Genomic DNA, 20,049 nt, shown 5'->3' on the forward strand with positions numbered 1-20,049 from the left:
GATCACTTTTTATTCCACACACGTTTACACACAAACACACTATGGTTGTGTGTATGTGTGTGTGTGTGCACATATGTATATGTGTGTGCGTGCGCACGTGTGTCTGCCAAGATAAGAAATGTAATCAAACAAAATCAGTGAAATCATCCACTGTTGATACAAGTCTTTTCCTCTGCCCCGAGGTCTCTGGGTTTGCTGCTGGAGTGCTCTGCTGAAAAGACTTGTTCTGCTGAGTGTGTCCTTGGGTCAGCGAGATGCCGGGAGTCGAGCGAGACTGAATATCTTCTTGAGCCTGAGATTCAAGATGGATGAAATTTAAGAAAGGAAAACTGAAAATATGAATATCAATAGCAGCGACGGTGTCTGTTGTTCTTACCCTGGTCCTGATCCTCTTAATGTGTCGTAATCTCGCTAACCACTTAGAGGCATAAGCATCAGAGGGGTTTGCTCTGTACTGATGCACCAAGGAGGCCATCTGCAGAAAGACAAAGAGGAGTGAACTGAGTGTGTGTATGTGTGACTAGGTGTGAGAGGCAGCGATAAGGGGAAGACTTACGTTTGCATGCAGAGCCATCTGTCTGACTAAGAGAGGAAGGTTGCGGTCTGAAACGATTTTTGCCACCGTTGTATCTACTAACCCCTCCAGGTCTGAGAAAGAGAAGGAATAAAAGTAAAACAAAACTGACAGCAACAAGGAAGGAGAGCAGAAAAAAAACACAGCAATCAGCTCACCTTTGCGGCACTGCAGAGTGACCAGGTTACATTCATAATCCAGTGGCTTTATAATGACTTCTACAAAGTTAAACTGGCCCTAAAAAAAAGACAAGATATTGGAGCTGAAGCACAAATATATTCTGCAGATTTCATTTTCTTTTTTTTTTGCTTGTGTGTGTGCATGTACCTTTATGGTGCCCAGTTTGTACTCCTCTCCAGAGTCATTGTACACCACCATGACAAAATCGTTGCCAATGTGACGCTTCTTATTACAGCAACCCTTGTCGCTCTCCCTGTTTGGCATCAGTGTGGCTATGTGGAAGATAGCTGCAGAGACACGATTTCATTAATAACAAGCAGAGCAGACTGGCTGTGGAAAGCAAATAATTACCATGAATGTCACTCTTTTCCCTGTCTCACTCACACACACACAGACCCACACACACACAGACAGACACACAGACCCACAGACAGACAGACAGACAGACAGACACACACACACACACACACACAAACACACACACACACCCTGCATTATGTCATCGTGCCAGCAGTAGGTGAACTCTCCATCATCTCCGTACTGGTCGAGACCTCCGAGGAAGATCTGGTCGGGGTCACAGTCTTTCAGGTGGATTAATTTGCCGAGGCCCGTTAGGAAGGCAGCGTAGCGGTTCGATCCGTACTCGTTTGACAGGATGGAAACTTCATTGTTAACCTGAGGAGAAGTGAAGACGATGAAGGTGGAAAGTCAGAGAGTATAAGAATTATCAGTTAAGAAAAAATCAAGGTTCTTGTCTTCTCACCTGACCAGCTCCAACAAACACCACTCCGATCTTATGGGTGTCGTAAGGAGGCATCTGATCCAGGACCTTCACAGCGCGGTCAATCACCTGCCAGAAAGAGAAAACACTGTAAACAACACTGTGGTGCTAGAGCAGAGTTCAGATCAGCAAAGCACAGAGGTCAACTAACCTGAGTTTTGGGCAGAAGCAGCGGTTTGTTGGCTTCATTCCCAAAGAAAGGAGAGTGGTACAGCTGGAGGAAGACAAAGCTGAAGGAGACAAAGACAGAGTGAGAGAGAGTGAGAGACTCAGAGGGAAAACAAAAACATGTTCATATTCTGTCTATATGTGTCATTTAAAACACATAAGACAAATCCATAGACAATGTACTCACAGATATCTACCTGGTGTAAAACTACAAATAAAGAAATGTAATGAAAATGTAAATCAGGGATTGTACAGCATATTATACAGCAACAATATTAGCAACAATATTCTTTTTTTTTTTAATTTACTTTAATAATATTGCAGTGCAGCCTGCAATAGTTCATCATATCAAATAATCCTCTCAATTTAAACGTGGGCTGCAGAATGCAATTAAAATATTCTTCTCTGGCAAGTTGCAGCTTTCGATCTTGCCATGGGAGCAGAGATTAGCTTTCTGACTTGACTTGATACACTGCGTCACTGATTTGGCAGAGACAGACGACAGAGGCTGCAGTGGTTCCCTGTGTAAATCGTGGAGTACCTGGGACTCAGTCCAGAGATCTTCTCTGTGTTGCCGGGTCCAGGCCGACTGTGGTACGAGTCCCTCTCTGTCCTCCTCTCCCTCCTTGAGGAGGGGGCTGATACTGAGATGGTGTGACCGCGGGGCCGGTGTCCTCCGCTGGGGGAGATGGGTCCAGGTTGTGCCGCTGCCGCCTGTGGAAACTCCAATCTCATCCTTGCCCCTCCACTTTGAGATGAGGCTACACCTGGGGCTTCACCTCCTTGACTCTGACCTCCCAGTCCATTAATGTCCCCTCCTGTGCTTCCCTCCACCTTCTCCTTCTCAAAATGAGGCTGCTGGGGCTGAGGCTTGCCATCTGAAGGAGCTCTGGGCCGTGATGTGTCTGTCAGTGCAGTCTCTGACTCCATAGCAGCCTTGGTGAAGGCCTCGGGTAAGGTCTGGAGCTCCGGAGAGGAGCTGGATTTGTTTAGTCCGTGACCCTGGGACTGAGAATGAGTTTGAAAGGAAAGCTCGGGCCCCTGACTGCCAGGGGTGGAGGGTCCCATGGTGGGCTGATCGATGGGAATCGCTCCCTCACTTACTTCCTCCAGGGTCGACTTTTCATCATCTTGACTGGAGGTGGAGGACGACTGGAGGAGAGAGATAAGAGGAGCTAATTTCAAGCTCTTTAAATGACAATACAGATGGGTTTAGCATTTTTTAGCATATTAGCTTATTACTAAAACATGCAAGAACCACACTATGGTTGTGTGAGGGCACAATTATAAACACTAGCAGGTGTGCCACCTTTAGCTATTTTTCATTTGGCTGTGTTTCTATGCTGCTTGTTGTGCTGCAGCAAAGGAAAACAGGGAAAACCTGATTAAAATGATTGCAGACGACATTGGATCTCTATTGGCTGATCACCAAACAGCAGAAGGTGGTGGAGATGCTGTGATAAACTTTAATTTCATGTTTTAAAAGCTTTTAAATGTTAGCAGAGACAGAAAAGCCACAAAAAGCCACAAATACGTGTTTATTAATGTGCTTTGTTTACCATGCTGTAGTATGTGTGGCATTACGTTCATTTGCCGCACAAGACGTCGAGTTAAGTCGGCATGCGCGGCTCGTGTCGTTTTATGTGCGCCAAGTACCCACCCTGCTGAGCGTCCCAGGAGGCGGAGTCTTTGTGAACTTGTCAGCTGACATGAAGATGGGATAAGAGGCCACTGGCTCAAACTCCTCACTCTCCAGCCAATCAGACGGGGTGTGTGCTGCGGTGACCCCTGACCCCTCCTCCAGTACCACCACAGAGTCTACGGCCGGACACGAGCAACAACCATGTGGGTTATAGGTGGATATACACAGACGCACAAAAACTGATGTCACACACGCATCACAGAGTTGTCCACTGTTAGTCACACAGTCAGAGAAACACAAAAGCAAACACAGGTGTAAGACTTTCCCAACAAACGTCAAAGATTTCATCACAGCCGTCAGTAGCAATTTTAACATCAACAAATCACACATTCTCTCTAAAAATCTAAACTCTAGCACATAATAAGTCATATTAATCATTATCACATGAAACAGAATCCGACAGAATCCACATGATCAAACTCGGGCAAACACACGTGCGTATGAACAGAGATTCAGATCATGACCTAGAGCGAATCCAGCCTCCAAACACTGAGATCAGAGACACAGACAGATCAATGCACTCAGCAGCATCTATCCATCACTGCTTCTTCTACTTGATTTCCATCAAGACGCATGCATCTGTTTGGCTGACTCGTTGGTTATAGACAGATCTGAGTATTTTACTAATCTCAGACGAAAACTGCAGCAACAACACACTGCAGCTACTGCAACAGCAGCCCAGACCAGGCCCTCCAATCCTGTGTCTCCCAAATAACACTCTCCCTACAATGACAGAAGAAGAGGAAGAAGAAGAAGCCAACACAGTCAGGTGTGTCTGACACTTGAGTGTTGGTCTTCGTCGTCCTACTGGTTTACCAGTAAGGCAAGGAAGAGCACGACAGTTGGATGAGGTCTGGGCTTTCCTGTTGACAACATCAGAGGGTCAAAAGGTTAAAAGGTCAACCTGGGAGTATATTTCTAAAACACAAGAGTTAGAGAAGATGATTAGGATGGAAAAACAAATCATGGAGGGTGTTAAAAAAAAAAAAATCATGATTCGTCTTTAGGTGTCATTGAACTGATTGATCCGAGTGCAGGCATGTTTTCAGCATCACTTGTAGAGGACCCTCCCGTGTTAATAGAAGACTGATGGGTAAAGCAGAAATGCTGAATTCCTTCACTTGCACAGTTTCTAAACCTAAAATCTGGTAAAAAAAAAAAAAAACACAAAGAAACACACCATCTCTCAATCATAATTAAGAGAATGGTTTAACATATTGGAGAGCACCCTTCTTTGCTTTCCTGCTAAGAGGCTGATGAGAAGATCAATACCACTCTCATACTTGTACAGCAAATATGAAGCTGGAGCCAGCAGTTAGCTTAGCATAGTATCCCAACACATAATCCCTTTAAAAAAATAAAAAAAAAAAGAAAAGAAAAAAAAGGCTAGATTAATTTCATGCTGAGCTAAGCTAAACTATCTGTCTCCTGGTATCGATCTCATCTAACTCTCATCAGAAAGCAAATAAGTGTGTTTCCTTAATGACAAACTATTTCTTTAAAACGTTTTATGGGGAAAACAATATTTTCAGTCTTGTACTTTTAACATCAGTGTGATGAATAATGTTCAACTTCCATATAATATGGATATAATGAAAGTTTATGCTGGTACTAATGACTACTTCATTGTACTGTACAAGTGAGGAGAAATACACTACACCAGGGGTTTTCTGGAGGGGGGAGGTAGGGGATTTGTGGGGGGTCACACATGTGGTGGACAATACCTGCCCAGGAAATGCTCCTGTGCAACCTGCCAGGAGCTGGAGGGCCTGAGGGGGCAGAGCCCAGACCCAGAGACCACAGAGAGCCGCCCACTGCAGGCGGGACGCCAGAGGATAGGTCGGTGGCGCATGACGCCACATAACAGACCGCAGCCAATCACAAACCAGCATGGTGGTGAAGATGAAAAAACATGAAAACAAACCAATCAGAATGGGGGGGGCTTAAAGGCAATGAGGAAAGAAAAAAAAATTAAAGAAAGAATGAGGGAAAAAAGATGAATCCAGATGAATAACTGGAGCAGGTCGGACCCCAGGTGAGAGAGAAAATGAATAAATTCACAGGTCACTGAAACAGAGGCTTCTGCAAAAAAAGACATTTGACTTACAGAACAAAAACATGTCAAAGCAGTGATCTTTGATGATCACCGGCCTGAGCACATCCAAACTGGCTTATTGATCACCTGGAATGAAGTACTTACAGGCAATCTAGCACTTAGCTGAGTCCATTAAAGGAGACCAAGGACAGGCAGTCAGGCGGACGGCAGGGGCGCATTCATGCATAACATTCGATTTATTAGTTCTTTATGATTCTTTGTTCTGTAGCTAACTCTTCTGGATGTGCTGTTGCGTTTATTTTTCAAATATATTACAATAACGTTTAGGCTCACATCCTAACATTGTGGGACAAATAACTCACCTGCACAGACCATTTACAAAAACCAAATCTTTCTCTGTCCAGACTCCTCAGACTGTTACTCACCAGTGTTGGAGCGCTGGATCAGGTTTGGCTTGCCTCCGACGCTGCTGTGTGTTTGGGTTAGGGGCTCAGAGACGGGTGCTGGTGCGGGAGCAGCAGTGCTGGCGGGAGCACTGGCTGTCTGGGTAGGAGGCTCCTTCACTCCCTCCATCGCCATCAGGACACTGGAGAGCTCCTGCAGAGGCATGTTGCCGAGCTCAGAGGAGAAGGGACTGGGTGGGTTCTCCAGACACATCAGCCAACTTGTGTTACCTGTGACGACAGACAGAGAGACAGATGACAATCTGCTGTGAAAGGACCATAACAGGGACTCTGACTGTTTCCTTACATTAACTACAAATAAAACAGATGGATTAGATGAATTTCCTCCACTATCTCACATTAGTTTAAGCAGTTAGTAAAGTATAAAAATCAAATTGCAAAAACATTAAACAGGTTCAAGATAGACAATCCACTACAGTAAAAACCAACAGGTCTCAAAGTTTTTGTCATTATCTGTCATTATCTACATGTGGTCAAGAGCTGCAAGCAGGGAAACTTGCCACCCCACACGCCCAATTTCTGTGACTCCTCTGCTGAAAAACAGCCCGTCTATTGTGAAACGGTTTCTTTCTTGGTTTTAAAAATCACTACAATCTCAGATCCAACAAAAATAAAAGAGTTCGTCCCTATATTAGCGCACAATGATAGCAAACAAACTGACAAAAAAAAGTAAGGCAGACTACATATTCACTGTGATGGATCGATAATCATCAGCAGGTTTCAAGTCTCTGCAAACAGATTTTCATATTGTACTGAAATTTACAGGACATAAGGGCTGTCCAAGACAAACAAAATCTATTGAAAAGAATATACTATGCCTTAGAAAATGGTTGGATAGCTAATGTGTAGTAAACTGCCCAAATGTGATAAACCACTGCTGTTGCCTGGTGTAAATAATAATTAATAATTAAAAAATATATTTTAATAATTAATAATTTAACAATAAAAAAAATCAACCACACAGCTTCCAAATACCAGACCTCACAGATCTGGTATATGTTCACTTGTTGCTATGGGTATTTTGTATACCAGATGGTCTCCGGATGAAGATCTCTGCCCAGCCCTGTGTGAGTATGGGGACAAACTCAGCCAGACTCGGGTTGTCTTTGAGAGGCGGGGGAGCAGACGGGGTGGCAGAGGTGGAGGAGGGAGGACCCAGGCCGTCCAGGGTGGGACCGGAGGAGGGAGAAAGAGGAGCGGCTAACTCGCCCTCAGAGGGGGACACAAGAGGACTGAGACTCTGAGCAGGACCGGCACGTAGAGCATGGCCACCTGGAAAGTCAGAAAGTCAGACCGTCAGAGAAAGGTCATAATCATTGTCATTATTATTTATTAGCTCCTCTCATTGCATTCCTCAAATTATATTTATCAGGGCAGTTTGAAATAGAAAGCCAATCTGATAAGATATTTAGATTCAATGAGAAAGAAAAAAATCACCAAGGTCAGCTGTAATACAGAACAAACATACACATACAAACATGAAACACAGCAAAATAACACACAGTGCTCTGGGCAGCGAAAAAAAACAGGAAATCATATGTAGGTAGACTGATAAAGTCAAAACGAGTGACATCATTAAAATATACACTTGCATAATATACAGGACACTTGAAATCTCACAGATCCACCAACACGAATTCAAAAGTACACAGAGTGCAGACAGATAATAATGTGTGGAATATCAAAGCGAAGAAGTATAATTTACCATCCCATATTCCTTTGAATGTACTATAACCCGATATAGAATAATGATAAGTAATGCCACTGATCCTCATTTACATAACATGCATCAGGAGTAGACAGGAGTAGAGTGGGGTGCTGTCTAAAAGAGATGTGATAACACAGGCAGGCAGAGATAAAAGGGTGGAGGATAAAAGCTTCCTGATTATTTCTCAATTCAAGGCAGCAGGAAAGACCGCAACTCATTTTACCTGCTCTTTAAAAGCTCTCTCAAAAATGGATTCTGGAAAATAGCACTAACCAAACACTGGCAGATCTTGGCCACAATTATTATACAGGAGTGGTATTTCAGTATTGTCCCACCATCATTGAGAGGTGTCTTCAATACCACAACTATAGTTATGTTCTAAAATAACAAGGGAGATGTTGGTCTGTAATGGAATTTACTAAGTCCTGAGGTCATGTGTTACCCAGCGCCTTAATATTTGTTACCTGACATGGAGCGGACCCGAATGCGCGTGGCTCTGTTGTGCTGCTGGCTTGACTGCGACTCCAGTTTGGCTGGAGCCTCTTTGGTTATTCGGGTGTGTAGTGATGGATCTGACCTACAGGACCAGGAGATTGAAACAATGATTTAACAAAACAAAATAAAAAAATCAAAGGAATTCTGTGACTGATTTCGGTGTGTGTGAACGTGCTTCACCTGGTCATTTCCCCTCCTCCTCCCAGACGTTCAGCCATGTCCAGGCCTAGCAGTGCTTGTGTTCTGACCCCTCCACTGGTTGTTATGGTCACCAGCTTGTTACCCACAAGCCAGGTCATACTGCGACCCCCTGCCAACAGGAACTCTGCAATGGGAGACCTAAGAGGACAGTCAGAGGCCAAATTCATCACTGCTATAGCCTCTCTCAATTCTTCGTCCAAAACCTCACCACTGTAAAGTGCCAACCACACACACACACACACACACACACACACACACACACACACAGAGATAAAAGAAATCCTGCCAACCTCTTGGGCAGAGCGGAGAAATTGGAAAACACATATCGTGCCATCATGTCCAGACAGGTCTCAGTGAGCTCCAGGTGGACGGTCTTCAGCCCCTCGTCTGCCTGAGTCACCGCATTTTCATCGGCGGAGCCCAGGCTGCAGGTGGTGGTTGAGGTGTGCATCCTACAGCAGAAAAAGACATGGTTAAACAACAGCGAGGGGTTCGGAGGGGCGTAGCGAGAGGAGAGTTCACAAGCTCCTGATATTTTTAAACATGTAATCAGTGCACACACACACACAGACATGCAAGTTCTGATATGTGAGAGCAAAGCAAAACATCATAAAAATCACACAAACACACCTATCCACATCCGTCTATAACACATGCAAAACAAACATTTATATGCACACAGGCTTCCACATGTGTGTATATAAGCAAATGCACCATTAGATAATTACATTTCCTCAAGCACACAAACATAGACACACACTGGGACATGGTATAAGTGGCTACATAAGCCGTGTTATCGCACTGGTTATCTCATTAAATGTGTACAAGTGAAGGAGGTTTAAGAAATCTATGGCGTAAAATGTTCTTATGCTGACTAAGCCACAGCAAGCAGAAGATGCATGTGAGTAAATGTGTTTATCTGCGCTGTATCCAAATCTCTCTATTAGTATTCACTGTAGAGTACGCAGCAGCTCTTTCTATCCACAACAATAATGACCGTGTGCTCTATAGGCACATATATACAGTATATATCAGTCTCAGTCAGGGCTGGACAGATACTATACGTGAACAGAAAGCCACGGAGACAGGCTGCTCAAAAGTAAACACACTCAACTTGAGCAATTTCCAACAACACCCTGAGGATGACTGAGCCCAACTGAGATGCTTCTGTTTATCACAGTGAGGAGCACTGAAGGCAGCCAGACTGTTTTCACGCATCATCCTGACATAATCATTTAAAAAAAAAAAAAAAAAAAAAAAAAAAAAAAAAAAGAGTGAAGTGAAGAAACAACTATTCAAACAAATTGGGGAGAAAACAATTATGGGAATGATAAAGAAAGAGAACAATACAAGAGGAGCATCTGTCCTTGGTGGATCTATTGTGGTAAACTGTTTTAGCTTCATTTGTCTGAGCTCCAAGATGCTAATAAAGGTTAGGGGAGGTTATCTTGACAGGAATGCATCTCATCTTAAGATTATTATTGTCAAGGTTTTGCTGCGTCTACAAGATTACACCCTCAGTATGACATGATTAAGTCTGAGAGGAAAAATCTCTCACTCAGACCAAGCCCCAGCGTGCGAACACAACCATTCCACACATTTTTAACTTACCATTCTTCTTTTGACAGTAATTCATTTTTCACTTCATTCTATGGTGGACACGTATTGCTGACAACATGACCATGAAATGCTCACAACTGAAACAGAGGGCACTGTTCCCACTGCTTTCTAGCATGATTTACCACATCGCTATTCATTATACTTGATTTAACTGATTTTACACAACTCAAATTGAAGCTGCATTTTATGGCTTTTTTTTTTTTTAATCTGTGTTTTGCTTTTTGGATGCAGATACAACCATCACAATCATTTAAAATCGTTTGCGGTTTCTTAATATCACATCAAATTCAGTTTATGAAAGTGTGTCATGTCCATGTCTAAAAATCTTTAAAGACACGGTCATGTTGTCTGAGGTGAAACCAGTGTCCATCAGGAGACAGGCTTCAGTCGAACTTATCACTCAGGTGTTACCATTCGAAAGACACAAAAACCAGCGATAAGCAGATTTGTAACCATTTTTAGCAGTGGAAGCCGTTCAAATAGATCTATACTGCAGTTGTTTAGCCTCATAAAGTTCCATGTTTCACTTTGAATTTAAATACATTATACAATAATTTCAAACTTTACAGTGCTGGGCTTTTACTGCCATCTGTTGGGCAGGACTGGTATGGCTTATTTAAAAGTGTGGCACTGGAGGCCACATCTGCCAACTGCAGTGATAGATCGCACATCTATCAGCCACTCAAGCAGGTCAGCCAAGCAAAGATAAGCATAAAAGTATGGGGAAGACGGGCAAAGGGTGTGGAAATATGTGTGTGTGTGTGTGTGTGTGTGTGTGGTGATATGAATGGTTTGAGTCTGTAGTCAAACTGTGTTCAAAGTTCACATCAGCCCAGCTAGTCCTAAAATCCCACACTAGGAGATTGCCATGGTCATAGCAGCAACAGTGTATGTTTGTGAGTGGAGCAAAACTATGTCAAGCAAGCAAACAAAGCTGTTGTGCTGCTGCTGTCCCTGTCACTGGCAGAGGAAGCAGAGGTGCCCTCCCACCAGGAAGAGGGAGGCAGTTGTTGATTGATCCCATCAGTTTGGACACATACGCTTTGCACCGGCTCCTCCTGCCATTCATTTGTTGTTAGGCCAATTAAAACCAGTCAGCAAAACACCAAGCAAAACAAACAAACCAGAAAAAAAAACAAAAAATAAAATCAAAGTCAAATTAAAGACGAAGGAAAATTCAATGAAAATAAAAGCAAAATCTGTGTTAGAGCAAAATCAAACGGAAAAACGTCAACGTGGATCAAGATGTTCTGCAAACACTGCATGCAAAAGCAAACCATAAAAAGTCTAAACACAGCATGTGTATGATTGCAGCCTAAAACAAACCAAAAAGATCAACACGCAAAGTTTCCTCCAGCATGCACCACCCATTCCAGATGTCCCTGGCAACAACCCACCCAGCGCCCACCCAACGGACCCACATGACAATGAACCTACACCCCATCAACCATCCCATGAAGAAAGCAACAAGTGTTTGGGTTTTTTTGTTTGGTTACCCAGAAAGCTCTTCTCTAACCTGCGGACCGCGTGTTCGGAGACACTGATGCTGCGGGAGCGGAAAGCGTCCATGGCTGACAGGTCCCTCAGCTCTTTAACAGGAGAGCTGCTGCTATTGGCTACCGCCGCTGCTGCCTTCGCCACTTTTGCCGCCCGCAGACTGGGCGGTGATGAGTACCCATGGCGAAGGGCGAGGGGAACGGGCCCGGGTCGGCAATACGGTGGCAGTGGGCAGTAAGGGGGTGGGTCATCGTGAGGATGGAAGTGGTTTGGGAGTGTTGGGGGAGAGTGTGGCGTGAGGAGGTTTATCAGGAGACAGCAGGAATCGTCACCCGAGCACCAGAGCAACATGAGCAGGTCAGCAAGGGGCACACATCACGCAGAAGGGAGGGCAGAGGGAAGGGGTTGGGGGGAAGGGTACAGATGGCAGGACCACAAAGGTCAAAGGGTAGAGGTCACAGGAAAGGGGAGGGGTCAGGGGCAATGTAGGGAGGATCCAGGATGACACGACCACCCCCCAAAACCACAACCACAACGCAGCGCCCAATCGCAGGAGGCAGGGGAGGGGTCAAAATGAAGAATTGAAAGAAAAACAAAACAAGGTGAAAATTAACAGCAGTGAACACTATGAATCAGATTACAGGAGAGCGGAGTAAGAAAAAAGACTTGAAAAAAAGGCTAAACATCAACTAAAAGGAAAACAGACAAGCTACAGCAGAGGGTAAAACAGCTTCTGCTATCCAGAAAAGAAAATACGCACAGAAAGTATTGAGGAGAGCAACAAAATAAACATTATTTCACACAGCAGGTACGTAGTGAAGCCAAGGACCAGTACAGGAGAAGTAAAATAGTAAGGATGGACTCAGCACAGGCCTGACATAATGGAAGTTAAAACACAAGGAAAACAACAGATCCAACTGAGGATGAAATGCTGGGTTAAACCTGAGGGTTGGAGCACAGCAAGTCTGGACTAAATAGTACGGATTAGATATTTCTCCAAATACCCGTTAATAGGTTAATTTGTTAAACAAAAAAAAGTTAATCGAGCCTTTGAGGAACCTCCAAATTCAATTTTGACATCATAACCAGAGCGTGAATTGATCTGTGTAGACATGCAGTACTCCAACCCAGCAGCGAGCAATGATCAGCAAAAGGACAGATCACTGGGTGAATGATGAACACAATATGGAACACTGAAAGTGGGTTGATGCGGAAAATCCGTAGAAACTGATGTTCGCAGAGGCACTGCTGTAACGTGCTGGATTGCAACGGCAGCAAGGGTGTTTTGAGTTTTCATCAAATAAACCATTAAGTCTGGGGACCCAAACAATTGAGGAAGACGTGTACAGAGGCTGCGCTAATATTTACGTATTTAACTCAACAACGGAGGAGGTTTAATAAAAAAAAAACTCATATAAATTTCAAAATCAAAAAAATAAGAAGACATATGGGGAAGCAGTGTCACATATTTTTGAAAGCGGCCCAGCCACAGAGTGCAGTGTGTTCTCAAGCTGTATTGTTACTTTTTAAAAGTTATTTTGGGTCTTCAGAGTATGCACTGTGAAGCACGGTGGACATATGGGTTTAACTAGAAGATTAAGGCAAGCAGTTTAATTTTTAAAACAGTCTTCACGTGAAACCAATGCCAACCACACTTTTTGTTGGCAACTAATTTGCTAATCACACCCACAGTTAAACCTTTGTTCAGCCCCCTGCGCCACCCCCCCCCCCCCCCCCCCCCCCCCCCCCTTCTCTCTGTGATCACCTATAATATGTTTTAATTAGTTACTTTAAATTCTTTTACCATTCGTGTTAGGACGATTAAGACACGGACAACCGACAAACATTCACAGCATGTACAGATGAGAATGACGCCTTGCTGAGAACAGCTTCCTTCCACCTCCATGTGAAAGATCGTGTGTACTTCTCATTGAGCACATGTAAAGTCTGTATTTAATGTGGTCAGATGGCAAGATGAGATAGCAGGAGAAAGAAAACCCAATAGTTCTTTACCCATGCTATTGCTCTTGTATGTACTTTTACAAACTAAAAGTGGTGGGCACAGTAACACAAACACCAGGACAATATAATACAATGCTCTACAAAAAAATACTACAACCACAAGTATTGTCACAGAGCTTAATAAAAGGCTCTCTTTAGAATAAACTGCAGGTCTACTGCCTTAGATGACATTATATTATACAGGTGTTCGTGTTATTTTGTCCACCCCCTGCATGTCATTAATATGAGGAGAAGTGGATTTCAAATAAACACAAATCGTGGCAGAAAGAGAACAAATTTTAAAATGTAAAAAAGCATAAACAACAAATAAAATGAACTAATGATCGCCATGGCAACCTGAGAGGAGTCACTGCAACCATCCACGATACAGTACCAGTCATGCTGAGTCCCCTGTTACCTTGGCAACCCCAACCCTGTTAGACAACACTGGCCACAGGGGCAGTGTGTGGTGCTGCTGGATTGTATGTCAACACTTGCAGCTGAGTGTGAGCGTAGGCTTTACCTCTTGGGTCTTTCATTGAGGCTGGTGCTTCGGGCGCGAAAAGGGCTCTGCTCATGACCGTCATCGAACGGCAGCAGGGCGTTGGAACGCAAACCCTGGAGAAAGAGACAAAGACGAGAATGAAGAGACACAGAAATGCAAAACTGAAATTTACTGTAGCTGGAGTGAACACAGAGTCTGCAGTAAAAAGTGGCAAAAGATTTAAGGATAAGGCTCGGGTAATTAAAAGTCTGACGATGACTGACGAAGAAAAAAGACGTCTGCAGTCCTTTCTTTACTGGACTGGGTGAGAGAGTTAAGAATGGTTGCTGTATATAATTTCTTCAAGCGTGAAATACTCTATTGGGTGAGGTAAAGGTACACACAGTTATGCTGCTTCTTTCTGTCAGTGATGTACAGTTTGCGTTCTCTTTTTCCATGTATCTGTGTGTGCATTGTTTGTGTTCAGGTGAGTAGTACTGAGAAACTGAGGAAGTTTGGCTGTGTTTTTCTCAGAGGCACAGCAGTAATGTTTTATTTCAAAATAAAAAATGCAAGTCATAAAGAACACAGTAAAGGTAAAGGTAAGAAACACAGACCAGCACGCACCTTTGTGATGTACTGAACAAAGTCTTTGCGGAACGGGAGTCTGCAGCGTATGAACCACATAGCAATCACATGGTGGGCCAGGGACACGATGTACTGATTGAACCTGATGGAAATGGAAGAAACAAACAGGTCAGAGTGTGTCTGTGTGTCAGAGAATACACTTCTGTGTGTGTATATGTGTGTGTGTGTGTGTGTGTGTGTGTGTGTGTGTGTGTGTCAGCACTTACTTGGAGGGATTAGTGTAGGGTAGAGAGATGGCAAACACACTGACATACTGCTCAGCTACAAAGTTGGCATATAGATGGGGCAGGCGAACCAGAGCTATGAAACAGAATTGAAAACAGAGCCAATCAACCAAACACTTTCTTATTTTGTGCTCAGTCTGTGACAGAAAACCTGATGTGACTAACTGACCTTGAACATTCAACAATGCTGAAGAAAATTTCAAACAAAGAACTGAATAAGTTTTGAAAAAAAAGCTTTTGCGACTCACTGGAGAGGAACTCAAGCATAGGAGATGCCATGGCAACAGTGGCAGAGATGTGGGTGAGCTTGACGATTAGAGCGGGTAGGAGTTTGATCATGATGTCAGGCATCTCCACTGTGCACATTGTAAGGGCCACTACACACTGCTTGGCACAGCGGTAAATGAGGCCAGTTTCGAGGCACTGAACCAGCTCTCTCTGCAGAGGGAGGACAGAAATTAACTGATGTCAACATACTCGTGGGTTAATTCCGTGTGACTGTCTCCATGTAGGTGCGTGGAGTAGATGTGTTATATAAAGCTTTTGTACCTGTCTCGACTGCTCCAGGTAGTTATGGTAGGAGGTGATCGCTGTGAGGACAGGAACCACCGCCAGCTGAACATCAGTACGGGAAAACCCCTCTGGGGTCTTCTTCAAGCGTTCTGAGATGAGCCGATCCGTCACCTACAAGCACAGAGACGAAGAAATGAGCAACACATACTGGCATTCAGTCATGTGTATGCAAGGAGATTATCATGTGTACCGACTTGTAAATACAGATTTGTCTGCATGTCATTATTTGTAATACCATGCAGCAGAGTGTAGAACAGAGCTGGTCCAAGCTGCACTTTGACGTCAGCAGCAGCACTTTGTACTGCAGCGTCCATGGCAGCTTGTCGAGAACGAGCTTCAGCACTTTCCAATCTGTCTCCTGGAAGACAGAAACAAACCAACAAATGTCTGATATTTTCAGGAATAGCAGGGAATCAGTGTGTGTGTATGTGTTTGTGTTTGTGTACCATCTTGAGGCACTGCAGGAGGACACTAAAGGCAGGTGCGTAGGGCAGGTAGGCTGAGCGTATCGAGCCTGTTGAAGGGGGAGGAGCAGCGGGGGGAGCTGGGCTACCACCAGGAGGAGATGTTGAACCTGTTGGCTTCTTTTCACTGACTCGCTTCTCTGGCTCACTGAAACACAAAATAACACACAATAAATAGTTTTCTTGTCATTTAATTGACCGGATTACAATGAGCGAAACAGCTGCAGGTGAGAGCTGTGGCAAGAGCAGCACGTGCGTGCATCCTCACCCTGTGTCACAGTAGCAGTAAGGGCTGAACCTCATGGCCCCGTCTTTGTTGGGGACTCCGAGACGGTGAAGAGAGTCTGCGCGCATCATCAGGAAGAAGTCAAACACCTGAGGGAGAGAGAAAGTTAAGAGGCAATAAGGACTGTGCATCTCAAATGCAGTAAGAGATCCACAAATAAACACAGAAAAAATAATTAATCCCACCTGTAGTCTAATACTGGAAGCAATGGCTGAACAGTACTTGTTCTTGTAGTGAAGCTGCAGGTGGCTGATAAGCAACTCATAAACACGGCTTGCATGGCTGGCTGGTAGGCTGTAAAGCTTGCTCTGCCAAGAGAGAAAAAGAAGAAGGTTTATACCGGATTCATTGATCTGAGTTTAAGCCAAAAACAAATTTTCAAATGCATTTTTTTTCTTCTCAATCTCAAGCTAAAAGAGTAAAGACATATATTTCCCTTCCTGCTACATTTACAAATATTGCTTATGTAAATGAACCTTAAACATCTCAAAAAATGTGTTTGCTGTACACGTTTTTGAATGCAGTATGACAAAGTACTGAGCTTATGAAAAAATAAAAATAGTGACTGTTCAAACTTCACATCCTTCTCATCAAATCGGAGTACAACAAAACTAGGCTGAAGAACAGTGGTTCTCTCTAAGCAGTCTCAAGTTTTGGCTGTTGCATCTCTGCTGGATGTGGTCAGAAGTGCGCTCTGTTGCACCTGTAACCACAACGGTGAGGTCCTGGATGTCTGGGCAACACATTGCTGCAGGAAGGTAAAGTTAAACTAATGAAGGTCAGAAAGAAAAAACATTTCAGCTCATTTTAATTTACCTGAAGGATTTCCAGCAAGCCCAGTATAGCAGTCCTAACGTCCTCCATAGGAGACTCTGCTGTGGGGTCTCTCTCAGAAACCTCCAGTGGCCCTGAACACACTAGAGAGCGACTGGCCACCTAGAAAAACGACAGTTGTTGGAATTATCTCATCTTGGTTGAAAAAGAGAGAACTGAAGGGTAAACGTGAGATTTTGTACCCGCTCAATGATGTCCAGCAGGCTGGTGAAGTGGTGTGTGTTGCAGCCCTCAGCGAGATCCACCAGTAGCTGGGTGGCCTGTTTTCTGACGGCCAGGTCCCGGTCTTCAGCTATCCCACTGAGCTGGGGGATCACCACCATTTCAATCAACTCATCCTGGAAAAAGTCAGCGAAGAAAACAACAGAAACAATTTAATGTTGAGGAGTTTTACTGATCTGTTCATCCGAGAAAACTGCATCAAAACAAGCATGGAAAACCACACATCAGAGAACAATAGAAAAATATTTTTATTTTTCATTTAAACAGGAATTTTACAGACACAGACAGGACAGATACATTAACACTTAGGTACATGATGACTCCTTAAGCAGTAGTTCAATACACACATCTTTCACTTTAGCATGACAGATAACAGAGAAGATTTAATAGGCAACAATGGCATGACAGTTAGTAAATGCAAATGTGCGTGTGTACATGTGTGTGAGCGTACAGACCTCGTACAGCTGTCGGTTGGTACTGAGAACAAAGGACAGGATGTGAAGAACTTTGATCCTTATCACACTGCGAGTCTCGTGCCTTTCAGAGAGACAGTAGGAAAAAAGAGATGGACAGGAAAGTTACAACACAGCAGGACTGCGATGAGACAGGAATCAAGGTTACTATTAACAAAGAGGGAGAAAATTAAAATACCAAAACTTGGCCACTGGCGTATTAGATAGCATCAACATTGTGTGTAAGTCTGTGATTATGTGTGTGTGTCCCCTACTTGAAGAATTTCTCCATGAGGCGGTGAAGGCTCTGGATCCAGCCGTCCTTGGCTGGCTGGATAGACTGGGCCCTGTATGAGATGAGGGTCAGCACTGACGCATCCTGTCACACACAGAAGAGCAAGATTTTAAAAAAAAAAAAGAAGCAGAGATATGCAAGGGGACTTAATGATAAGACAGGAAGGCACAGAGAAAGACAGATACTCAGAAGAACTAACAGGTCTCTTGTCAGCACATTTCTCCACCAGACTGAAGAACTTCTCTGTGGAGCCGTGGTAACCGTTCTGCTCGTACAGCTCCTCTACTGTGGTCAACAGCTCATAGACGATGGCCTTCAGCTCTGCACTGCCTATTGTCTGCGAAGACAGATGAGAAAGGCCACTTGCTCAAATAAGGGCTGGCATTTTACTCTGTCGGTATGTGTGTGTACATGTGCAGTAGATACATGTGTGTACCTGGATCTGCTGCAGCAGTCGCTCAATGATGCCCAGCAGGATGTCCCAAGTGACCACCTGTAACTCCTTGCCGTACTTCTTGATCAGTCTGGTGATGGAGAGGACGATTTCATAGGACACCACCTCATTGGCACACGACATGGCCTGAGTGGCAGAAATCAGACGCCAGCAGTCACGACAACTAATCTTTTACATTCATAGTATCAAGTACAGTCTTGTTTGTCTCGATATTTGTCAATTTCAGCTCTTCTATATCCTAAGAGCTGGAGACAGGGCAACAACTTAAAGTCCGGCAACAAAAACAAACATTCCCAGAAATGTCTGGTTCAAAATATGAATATTTATTGTTTGGGTTTGATAGTAAACTGAATATCTCTGGGTTTGGACAAAACAGTAAATTTGAATATGTCAGCTTGGGCTTCAGAGAATTGTGATGGGCATTTTTTTGTCAAAATGTTTAACTGGGAAAATAATCATCAGATTATATGATAATGAAAATAATCATCAAAGCAGCCCCCGACAACAGAGTGGGTGGTAAAAGAAAAAACAAAAAAAAAAGTTTTTTGACAATTATGCATTACTGATTTTTTTATTTTAAATAATAAGATCCTTCTGACCAAGATCCCCTGAACAGATACTTTACTTAAAAGAAACAATGCCTACTGGAAAAGAATGCATATATGTGTGTGTGTGTGAGTGTGGTACCTTGTAGAAAGATGGCAAAACCAATGTGGGTGTGTTTTTGAGGGCGGGGAGTCTGTGTGCGCCCCACAGTGCCATTCCAACAAAAAATACAGCTCCTCTCAGTAATGGTGCATCCTCCATGTACACCCTGGTGAAGAGTGCAGGTAGTTAAAGAAACACACATCAACAGGAGAACCAGTCCACCTCCACAATAGTATATGTTTATTAATGCACGACATGCTCAGAAATATGCTTAAACCGGAGACAATACCTCTCCTCCATGATGCGGCACATAGTGTAAATAGCACTGTGGCCAAGGTGAGTCCCCAACACCTTTCTCATTAACTGGAGAAGCAGAGAGCAGCACAACAAGAGAGAAAAACAACAGAGAGGACAAATATCAGAAGACATGATTATGCATTATTCTCCATCAAATCAGAGCCTGAGGACAAAAGCCAAAAGTGCCAGTAAAGTATGTGTGTGTGTGCGTGTGTGTGTGTGTTCTTCTCCCACCTTCCAGCAAGATTCACAAAACTCCTTGACATTGACTGTACGACATAGTGTGATGATGAAGACGGTGAGGGAGTCTGAGGGCAGGCAGTTGTAACACACCACCGCATCAAGGACTTGTAGTGCTACCTGGACACAACATACACAACCAGACAGACCATGAGACACACTAACAGTAAGTTCGGCAGCAAATCAGCATCAAAGACAATGCAATTCAGTTTCATCTAAGATTGGTGTTGAATAATAAGCAACTATGCTAATTATTTTTACACCGTAATTGGAATAAATTGCATAAAGTTCAAAAAGAAGGTTCATTAATTCAAGATTAAAGTAGGGGGAACTAAATTGGCAGAGTTCATTATGTAGTTAATGGGTATTGATGATAAGATCATCGTTGTTTGTTTACAACAAAGCCATTTGAATTTTTCAAGATCGTAACAAGAGAAAAGTGCAGTTAATGACAAAACCTGTTTCACCAGACTTCCAGTCG

The 20,049-nt window shown here is 43.6% G+C and overlaps 1 protein-coding gene across 7 annotated transcripts in view; it reads right to left on the reverse strand.

Annotated features, from left to right (window-relative positions):
* Window positions 1-20,049, reverse strand: part of tsc2 (TSC complex subunit 2) — a 24,840-nt gene continuing 4,791 nt past the window's right edge. For 5 of the 7 annotated variants that reach the window (XM_041036035.1, XM_041036034.1, XM_041036032.1 and 2 more), the window contains exons 8-41: window positions 19,563-19,688; window positions 19,321-19,394; window positions 19,071-19,197; window positions 18,366-18,509; window positions 18,129-18,266; window positions 17,910-18,013; window positions 17,638-17,719; window positions 17,143-17,298; window positions 16,943-17,062; window positions 16,312-16,434; window positions 16,109-16,215; window positions 15,823-15,988; window positions 15,612-15,734; window positions 15,353-15,487; window positions 15,052-15,241; window positions 14,786-14,879; window positions 14,559-14,661; window positions 13,971-14,065; window positions 11,466-11,606; window positions 8,620-8,781; window positions 8,309-8,467; window positions 8,098-8,210; window positions 6,955-7,197; window positions 5,887-6,135; window positions 3,364-3,521; window positions 2,245-2,855; window positions 1,687-1,765; window positions 1,518-1,604; window positions 1,243-1,429; window positions 902-1,041; window positions 733-811; window positions 557-648; window positions 377-475; window positions 1-292 (exon numbers count right to left, since the gene is read on the reverse strand). In XM_041036035.1, the coding sequence (XP_040891969.1) occupies window positions 125-292; window positions 377-475; window positions 557-648; window positions 733-811; window positions 902-1,041; window positions 1,243-1,429; window positions 1,518-1,604; window positions 1,687-1,765; window positions 2,245-2,855; window positions 3,364-3,521; window positions 5,887-6,135; window positions 6,955-7,197; window positions 8,098-8,210; window positions 8,309-8,467; window positions 8,620-8,781; window positions 11,466-11,606; window positions 13,971-14,065; window positions 14,559-14,661; window positions 14,786-14,879; window positions 15,052-15,241; window positions 15,353-15,487; window positions 15,612-15,734; window positions 15,823-15,988; window positions 16,109-16,215; window positions 16,312-16,434; window positions 16,943-17,062; window positions 17,143-17,298; window positions 17,638-17,719; window positions 17,910-18,013; window positions 18,129-18,266; window positions 18,366-18,509; window positions 19,071-19,197; window positions 19,321-19,394; window positions 19,563-19,688 (4,974 nt within the window). In that variant the 3' untranslated portion in view covers window positions 1-124. Of the gene's footprint in view, window positions 293-376; window positions 476-556; window positions 649-732; window positions 812-901; window positions 1,042-1,242; window positions 1,430-1,517; window positions 1,605-1,686; window positions 1,766-2,244; window positions 2,856-3,363; window positions 3,522-5,129; window positions 5,220-5,886; window positions 6,136-6,954; window positions 7,198-8,097; window positions 8,211-8,308; window positions 8,468-8,619; window positions 8,782-11,465; window positions 11,607-13,970; window positions 14,066-14,558; window positions 14,662-14,785; window positions 14,880-15,051; window positions 15,242-15,352; window positions 15,488-15,611; window positions 15,735-15,822; window positions 15,989-16,108; window positions 16,216-16,311; window positions 16,435-16,942; window positions 17,063-17,142; window positions 17,299-17,637; window positions 17,720-17,909; window positions 18,014-18,128; window positions 18,267-18,365; window positions 18,510-19,070; window positions 19,198-19,320; window positions 19,395-19,562; window positions 19,689-20,049 lie in introns of all 7 variants that reach the window. The other 2 variants (XM_041036037.1, XM_041036036.1) reach the window with 2 other exon arrangements.

The sequence above is a fragment of the Toxotes jaculatrix genome, chromosome 4 (assembly GCF_017976425.1).
Source record: "Toxotes jaculatrix isolate fToxJac2 chromosome 4, fToxJac2.pri, whole genome shotgun sequence".
Classification (NCBI taxonomy): domain Eukaryota; kingdom Metazoa; phylum Chordata; class Actinopteri; family Toxotidae; genus Toxotes; species Toxotes jaculatrix.